Here is a 9,420-nt window from a genome sequence, read left to right as displayed (position 1 = left end):
ATTATCACTGTGTCACACAGAAACGTGCAGCTCAGCCACAGGGCTCCTCCCTCCTCTAAGTCTCAGTGGGAAGGAAGTTCAGTCCCCAAATGGAAACTTCACAAGGATGTCCAGTTCATCTGCTCTGGGGGCCACTCCTGAAATGCCTTGGGGACATTAACTGCCTGGCTGTGTTTTTCATCTTCCCAGAGGCTCTGTGCTGCATTTATCAGCATCGGGGAATCCTCAGGGCTTTTCAGGATTGGAAATCCGCTCTCCAACCCCATTCCGATAAAAGAGGGCCCCAGGTCTGCCCCCTGGGAGCCCCTCCCTCCAGGGTTGCTGCGTCCAACACACTTAGGAGAGGCGCACATCTCCCATGTAGGGCACCGTGCCAGGGAGCGGGGTGAACTGCTTTCTGCCCATAGCACACAGATCAAGAGGAACCAGGCTGATGCTGCCGCAGGAGTGAAGGAGGCGACTCAAGCAGAACAGGGTGCTGGTCATTTGTAGGTGAGACTGAGGGAGGCCATGGGAGCGTTTCCTTCCCTGGGCATCCCTGAGAATGGACAAAAGATCCACCCTAGTCTCTGCCCACTCACTGGGGGAGGAGAGAAGGGTGCGCCTGCCCTCACTGAGCAGGAGTGGGGTCTCCAGCACACTTCCCCAGATTTGCATGCATCCTTCTCAGGGGGACCCTCATCCCTGGTGCACCCTGATGAGGCGTCTGCTCCCTTCTTCTCTACCAGAATTGCAGAGGCAGGGAAGGAGCAGGGACAGAATGGCTGATGGAGAAAGGAGAGTGGATATGAATATGGCATTTTCCTGGTGCGAGGTTTTGATGTAATTGTTTCTTCATGGGTGCCTTTGAGAGAGTGGCAGAGCGCAGTGGTTAAGAGCCTGCAGCCAGGATTAAGAGACCCAGGATTTAGGCCTGGTCCTGCCGTGTACTAGCTTGGCAGAAGGCAGAGCAGAATTTGGTGTTGAAGCCGAGAAAATTAGCACTGAAACAGGACTCCAAAAGCGGTCTGCCGATCCCTGTTAGATCTGTGGAGAGATCAAAATGAGACAGCCTCTGCCTACAACCTGGCTGAGAAAATAGAACGCGAAATCTACCAGACCAGGCTGGTGGGTAAGGAGGAGGAAACCCTGAGCTGAGCCTTGAAGGTTGGTGGGATGTGAAGCAGGAGAAAGGATTGTGGAAACATTCAAGCAGATAAATACTTTAGAGAAGGGTGGTGGAGATCTGCCTGGCATATATGCCAGAACTGAGAAAGGTAGCCTGGAGGTCTTTGGCTCAGAGAGGAGGCCACCCCAGGTGCCCAGACTGGGATCCTTTTGGTGGTCTTGCTGTTAACAACATGGCCATGGCTCAGACGTTTCAGAGGTACCGGTGAATCACAGACTTGAAAATTGGTTAGAACCAGATGGGAAAGGCCTTAAATTCCAGCCTAAGGAGGCATGAGAAAGGGCATGAGAGATGAAACAGGACCTGCTGATGGGTGCGCCAGGAGGGGAGGCCAGTAAGAGGCCACCGAAAAAATCCAGGTCTGGATTGTGAACTGGTGGCGAGGAGGGTGTGAGCAGCCCTATCATCCTGGATTCAGGGTTTGCCACTTGCACTGCTGACCAATCCTTATTTCTTTAAAGTTTCTCTTCTCAATGTCTAAGACTCTGAGCTTCCCTAGTTCTCCTCCTCCCTTGATAAACATTGCTTCTCTGGGATATTTTTTTCTTCATCCAATTATTGATGTTTCCTAAAGCTCAGACCATCTTCTTTTGCCCATACAGCCTCAGACTGTCACCATCATCCTGCAGCAATCGGTCCTCACAATCATGTTTTTAACCCTGTCTTCTGGAACCTCAGAAGCTTGAAAATGCTATGATAGCTCCTCCCCTTTCCTCTACTCTTCCTTCCACTCAGCTTCTCATTACCTACATTGCTACCATTCACTGGTCACTTTCAATAACCAGCTATATTTCCTGTACTCTCCACTGTGGGGGAGGTATTATAGATGACAAGCATGAGACTCTGCGAGGCTAAGTGACTTGGGAGTAGTAAAAAGGCTTCAAGACTCAGGTGCACTGACCCCTGAATCTTGCTCTATGCACTCTCCTATGCTCTGGCCGCATGTCTCCAGCTCCCAGAAGGAATCTCCTGCCAACACAATCCTGTTCAGCTGACTGCTCAGCTCCCCTTGGTGCTCATGGCACTGATGCAGTCATAGGTCTCCAGCCTGGTATTACTGCTATCAAAGCATAGCAGAGCCAGAAGGGTCCTTTGGAGTGGTCAAGTCCAACAACTTCACTTAAACATGGGGCTTTGAAGTTCACCGAGGGCTATGGAGTTACCCAAGATCACACAGCAAAATCAGGGCAGAGTCAAGACCAGCCCCTCGCTCTTCTGATTTCCAGACTTGTTCCACTTATACTAATCCCTTTTACTTGATATATATATATATATATATACATATATATATATATATGCAAAATGTCTTGACCCTACAGTATTTCATGTGCGCCTTGCCACTCCTCTGTGCCATAGATGTTTACCTCTATCTAACAGATGATGAGACCGGCCAATGGAGGTGAAGAGACTTGCCTGAGGTCACACAGCAGGGTAAGTGACAACCATGGGACATTCAGGAAGAGCTGAATTTAAAATGTGGTCCTGGGTGGTACTTGTAAGGACTCAAAAGAGAATCCCACAGATATCTAAGCATAAGAAACAAAGTTCAGACAGGCCTTAGGGGCTGGAGGTAGCAAGTCTGGAAGCAGAGTCACTCTCTCCCTGTTGCTCAGGCTGTGAGGTGTCTCTTCTCTGCTTCCCAGCATGCCTGCTATTTTATCATCACTGCAAGACCTCCCTTTTTCTACTCTATAGCTTCAGCTCCCCTGTGATTTTGAGTTTCCATTGCACCAGCTTTGCATTGACAGTATCTCAGCCACCCATAGCCCACTGACACAGACTTTCAGTGTCATCATTTTAAATCCTCAGCAGAGAATTGTCTTTCAGCTTTGACAAGTGTACATCCTTAGTAGAATTCAGCAGTGGCTGGGTCCGCTGCTACAGACATGGCTACCTGATGCCCTCTGTGGTTGAGGGTGGCTTCCAGAGCAGGGTCTATGGGCAGTCAGGCAGCCTATATTCTATTAAGGTCCAGATCCAGGCCTTCTGACTTATTTCCCAGTGCCAGGACTGCCCTAGCTTCCTTTCCCTTTTCATCCAACACAGCAAAGGTTTGACCAAATCTTTTTTTGTGTGCAACTTTCTGTGCAAGATGCTGTGCGTGTGACTCAACTTCTATCAACTCTGTCCTCCCTCCCACAAGGCCAAGGACAGAACAGGGAAGTTCTCTTTGTCTTTAATAAGTAAATCACCATGCAGAGCCTTGGCAAAAAGAACCACAGCTTGGTATCCGAGTTCATTCTCCTTGGCTTCTCCAGTGAGTCACAGGTCAGAATGGCCCTGTTCACTTTCTTCTCCCTCCTCTACCTCATCACCCTTCTGGGCAATGGACTCATCATCACCCTGATCTACCTGGATTCACACCTCCACACGCCCATGTATTTCTTTCTCAGTATCCTCTCCTTGGTGGACATGAGCTATGTAACCACCACCATGCCCCAGATGTTGGTTAATATGGTATGTCCAAGGATGACTATCTCTTGGGGAGCTTGTGTAGCCCAGATGTTCATCTTCTTGGTCCTGGGCATTGCTGAGTGTGTCCTCTATGCCATTATGGCCTATGACAGGTATGTAGCCATTTGCTTCCCCCTTCACTACACCCTACTCATGAGCCGTCCCGTTTGTATCAAGATGGTCACAGTCTGTTGGTCCATTAGCATAGCTGGGGCCCTTATCTACACTGTCTTCACCATGCGTCTGCCTTATTGTGGTCCCCACAAAATTAACCACTTCTTCTGTGAGGTCCCTGCTGTTCTGAAGTTGGCCTGTGCGGACACATCCTTCAATGACCAGTTGGATTTCATCTTGGGTTTCATCCTGCTTTTGGTCCCACTCTCCCTCATCCTGGCCTCTTATATTCGCATCTTTATCTCCATCTTGAGAATTCGTTCATCCCAGGGGAGGTTCAAGTCCTTCTCTACATGTGCTTCCCATGTCACTGTAGTCACCATGTTCTATGGGCCAGCCATGATCATGTACATGAGGCCTGGCTCCTGGTACAACCCAGAGCGGGACAAGAAGCTAGCCCTGTTCTACAATGTTGTCTCTGCCTTCCTTAACCCCATCGTCTATAGCCTCCGGAACAAGGATGTAAAGGGGGCCCTTCTGAAAGTACTTGGAAGACAGATGGCTCAATGACCTAGGATCTTTCAGAGTTGTCCAGACTCATGATGGAGCTCATGTGGTTTTATAAAAATACATCAGTTCTGATCACCCTGAATCGTCCTGGGTTTGTAAGCAGCTGGGAGAGGGTGTGGCCATCCCTAAACTGAAGATCCCTCCTTGGTTGGAAAACTTTCAGCTGCCACCACAGAATGACTCAGTTAAGTAGTGAAAGCAAAGGATTTCTTCTACAAAGACTATATCTTTATGGCTCAAGGCCATTGCTCTGTTGCTTTTCCTGGTTGTTTTTCTTGCCTTTGAAAATTTATGTCAGTGCAATATGATCACAGCCAAATGTTTAACATATGAACATGCTTTTCCACAGTGTAAAGGATTTGGGGATGAAAATGGCATAAAGAGTAGACAGATGGTGCAGGAAGATAGTCTTGCCTCACTGTCTGCCATGCATTTACAGATAATACTTAGCACTGCTCTTTGCACTAGATGTTATAAAATCTAAGCTGCAGTTATTTTAGACATACTGTGCAACTGTGTAGCTCAGTGGTCAGCAAACTGCGGCTCGAGAGCCACATGCGGCTCTTTGGCCCCTTGAGTGTGGCTCTTCCACAAAATACCGACTTCTGCGCATGGGCCACGAAGTTTCAATCGCACTGTCCATACGCACCCGCACGTGATATTTTGTGGAAGAGCCACACTCAAGGGGCCAAAGAGCCCCATGTGGCTCTCGAGCAGCAGTTTGCCGACCACGGGTCTATTACATGCATTGAATATGTCTCCTTTAGCTAATTATTTGTTTTTTCTTTTTAATTGCAAAAGCCAGAGGCAAACAAAAGGAAGAAAATGAAAATTGACCATTACCTTAGACATGGAGATAACTACTGTTAACATTTTAGTGTTTATTTTCAGGGTTTAAACTTTAATAAGTGCTTGTATTAATGTTTTTGAAGCTAGATAATATAATACAATTGTCAAACAATTTATTATTTGTTCTCATGATTTTAAAAATTGAATTATAAAGTATGTATTCTTCTGTAACTTGATTTAATCACTCAACAATAGTTTTGGGTATGTATCCATGATGGTTTATTTTTACTGCTGAAGAATATTTTTCACTTTCTTTAGATATATAGAATAGAATAATAACTTAATAAACTTATGAATTTTTTTCTTTATGTTTTTTCTTACATATCAAAAATTTCCCTGAGCCCATTAATTCATGAAGGAACCCATAAGATGTTAGGATTAGTTCAAGGAATAATTTGATTTATAGAAATTTATGTTTTCTACTGAACATTTGCATTGTTGTGAATACGAATCATTTGCATTACGCTAGATAGGAATAATTTTCATTGCTATAGTTTTCTATAACTTCACAGCTACACCTGCCGAGCTGTAAAATGACCTAGACCATATAAGGTCAATTAAAGGAATGCACCCCTATAAAGTCAGATAATCCTCAGAGGATCTCTAGGCAACACCAAGAGGGCCTTTTTGCAAGTCTTAGATGATGTTTTTCTGATAATATTCACCCTTATGATCTTAAATAATCTTCAAATATTATCCCTAATCACAAAACAAAGCTGGTTTTTGCAAACACATTTTTAAATAGGATGAATAAAAAAAAGAAATCTACAGACAGATACCGCAGAGAGAATCTTCAAAGCATTATAGTTAAAGAGACTATCCTAAGTGTAGCCAAAGGAGGGGAAATGCCAGGTTTTTTTAAAAGAGCTACATGACAGCCAAGATTCTTCTGAAGAACAGCAGTGGAAATGAGCTAAAAGAAAACAACGACCACACATGTTTTCATTTCTGTCTCTCTTTTTTTGCTAACTTAAATTATTTTGAATGTCACTTGAAAGACACTAAGACTCCACGGATATAGATTCCAAATTCATATTTTGTCCAACCACCATAACCGGTCTCTGTCATGCCAAAAAGTTGATTTATTTGCTAATTCCTATTGTTAGCTTCCTAGAGAAGAGATAATTTTCTCATAAGCCATCTCTTTTCTTTATCCCCCCTTTTTTTTCAAGAGCAGAGCTTAATTTCCAGGAAATAGTATGTTTGTTGGAGATCAGTATTTAAAAAAATATCAAGGTAGATCTCATATGTTCAACAAAGTGGAAGGCTCAGCCAGAGATGTGGGAGGTTCTCTAGTGTTTGCTTATCATCTTTTTTCTAATTTATTGATTTTAGAAAGAGAGAGAAGCAGGAAGAGAGAAAGAGAGAGAGAGAGAGAGAGAGAGAGAGAGAGAGAGAGAAAGAGAGAGAGAGATTTGCTGTTCCACTTATTTATGCATTTATTGGTTGATTCTTGTATGTGCCCTGACTGGGGATCAAACCCACAACCTTGGTGTATAGGGACATGCTCTAACCAACTGAGGTACCCAGCCAGGCTATTTGCGTGTCATCTTGCTGCCCAGAAATACACACGTGGAAATGGCATTCAGGAATACAGTCCTGTACCAAGTTGCTCTCTCTTTGCATCTTAAATACTAATCATTGGTCCTCCTAGTAAAGCTCATGGAGCACCCAGCTCCTCTTCTGGACCCGATCTTGGAAGGAGGCTCTGTAAATTTCCAGTTTTAATGTTGACAGCAATGCCATACATTATTTTGGGAAGTGGTTTTCATTTTCTTCCTGGTCATTTAAAAAAAAATTTTTGTTAATCCTCACCCCAGGATATTTTTCCAGTGATTTTTTTTTTTTAAGAGAGAATGAAATGGAGGGAGGGAGGGGAGAGAGACAGATAAACATCCATGTGAGAGAGACACATTGATTGGTTGCTTCCCACACGAGCCAAACCAGGATCAGGGATGGAACCTGCAACCCAGGCACATGCCCTTAACAGGGAATTGAATGCACAACTCTTCGGTGAGCAGGCCAACCCTCTAACCCTTGAGCAACACTGGCCAGGGCTCTTCCCAGTCATTTAATTCTATCACACAGGTCACTAAGTGAATGTCATCGTCTTGCCTGTCAAATTCACTAAGAAGTTGATGAGTAAGTTTTTGTGACTATGGCTAAGGTGCACTTCCAGCCTTCCACACTGAGCATGGTGGAAAGGATTGTGTGGAGTTCATGATCAAGGGACCCTCAGCTTTGGTGTCAGTTCATCACAATTCGTCAAGCAGGTAGCTCCATTACCTGAGGACCCCAGGACCACAACATGACAAGTAGTGGCATCATCAGAACCCAGATGGAGATGGGGCCTCCTTCAGGAGGTCACTGTAAGCTTCCTTTGCTGAACATACAGAAGGCCCTGGGGTCTCATTTGTTGAACAGACTGATCTCTGAGAAGTCTGGCTCTTTCTTCCAGAAGCAGGTGGGCTTGGATGAGGTCTCCGGCAGACTGAGCCCCAGGGAGGCGGCCCCACGCAGAATTTTGTACTCAGCGAAATATCATTAAAGAATGAAGATGAAATAAAGATGTATAGAGTAACAGAAATTAAGAACATTTGTCACCAGCAGGACTCCAGCAAAGAAAATTCTGAAGTAAGAACTTTGGAGGAAAGAAAGTAAATGCAGATGGAAGGTCTGAAGCAAGAAGGAATAAAGAGCAAGGAAAGCCATATGCATCTGGGTGAATCTAAATGAACATTGTCTCTGTAAACCAATATTGATAATGTCGTATGGGGTTAACTAAGTAAATTAAAATTTTAAAAACGATAACCTTTATATCAGGAGTAGGATAAGTGGAAAAATATTCTAAATTTCTTATATTATCTTGGAGGCCCTTCTCTATCCTCTCCCATCTATCAAACTCCTATTCGTCTTTCAAGGGCCACCTCAAGTATTGCCTCTCATGTGAACTCGTTTCCACACCCCTCAGCGAAAAAAAGAGTCAGTGGGACCCTCCTCTGTGTTAGTACATAATTGCATGTGTACCCTTCCCCACGTATTTACCACACCTGCATCCATCTCCATTTTCCCCTCCCTCCCCCAGTCCTAGGCCAGCATGGACAAGGCCAGGACCAAATTTGTTCATCTTTTTGTTTCTAGTGACTAGTAATGTCTGATACACCATCAGTACCTTTGAGTGTTTGTAGAATCCGTCAGTCAGTTAGTGAAACCACGGCACAGAGAGGAACAGAGGAGCAATCCTGGAGGGCTCCCAGGAATGGAGAGCTGACAGGTAGCGTGAGTGTGTCAGGGAGGAGCTGTGTGAAGTGAGGTGTGTGTCTGGGGACCTACAGGTGGTTCAGGCTGCAGGGAGTGCAGGGTGTGAGACAGGAGAAGAGGCTGGAGGGGTGGGCAGAGTCAGCTCCCAAAGAACTTTGATGGTTGGACAGAGGAGCTGGGACTGAATTCCAGGAACAGGAACCATTGAAGCATGGAGCAGGGGAGGAACAAAGCCAGAGCTGCAGGTTGGAAAGACGGTTCCACCACCTGTGCGTGTGAACACTTGCTGCCTACAGAGCTTGGTTGTTGAATTCAGGCCCTGCCACATGGAAGGGAGATGGACCACAGACCTAGAGTCCCTGAGCTCTCAGACTGGGCATCTGAGGAGAGAGCGTCCCAGGCTGGGCCAGGGAAATGCTGGAAAAGGAACAGCCCTTCAGGAGTAGGAGGTTCACTATGGGGAGGGTCTGAGAGGGAACCTAAATCAGATTCAGCTGGACACGACCCACCAGGTCCTGAGCTCCCCTGGGGTGGAGAAAGAGGCCTCCATGGCCCTGCCAAGTGCTGCAGTGGACTCCATGCTGGGGTCAGGACCAGTAGAGCAGAGCAGGGAACAGAGAGAGAACCTGTCATCGAGGAGAAAATGCAACAACTTTCTCCACAAGAGTGGCCAGTCAGGAGGAGAGGGTGGGGACTTCAATCAGGGAGTAAAGGGTACAGCGAGGCTCCAGGACTCCGGCCCTGACTTCCCGCTACCCTATTGTGCCCGGGAGGCAGGCCAGTATGAGCGATAGTCCCGCCTAAGGAGCCCTCCTGTCTCCGAAGCCAGGCTCTTGGGCTCAGCTCTCACAGGCCTCTCCCCGCTGTGGCTCTCGACTTCTTGCCCAAGCCCAGTTTGGGTCCTACAGGCACGTATTGGGTCAAGTTCCAAATGTAACTCCACTCCCCCTGGGCTGGCGATAGGGCCTTCTCATGCTCAGAAAGGATGCAGCCTGAAGTGCATT

At 46.1% G+C, this 9,420-nt stretch overlaps 1 protein-coding gene and 1 pseudogene across 1 annotated transcript; one reads left to right on the top strand and one right to left on the bottom strand.

The window, feature by feature from the left end:
- The first annotated feature begins 3,361 nt into the window (after nt 1-3,361).
- LOC102417265 (olfactory receptor 2A12) lies at nt 3,362-4,306 on the top strand. The gene has a single exon (XM_006087361.1). The coding sequence runs from the start codon at nt 3,362-3,364 to the stop codon at nt 4,304-4,306; it is 945 nt and encodes a 314-aa protein (XP_006087423.1).
- Nucleotides 4,307-6,305: 1,999 nt separating this feature from the next.
- On the bottom strand, nt 6,306-8,221 carry LOC102416949 (annotated as a pseudogene).
- Between the last annotated feature and the right edge of the window lie 1,199 nt (nt 8,222-9,420).

The sequence above is a fragment of the Myotis lucifugus genome, unplaced genomic scaffold, assembly GCF_000147115.1.
Source record: "Myotis lucifugus unplaced genomic scaffold, Myoluc2.0 scaffold_37, whole genome shotgun sequence".
Classification (NCBI taxonomy): Eukaryota; Metazoa; Chordata; class Mammalia; order Chiroptera; family Vespertilionidae; genus Myotis; species Myotis lucifugus.
Note: the sequence above shows the minus strand (reverse complement) of the source record. Positions and strands in the feature narration are given on the sequence as shown.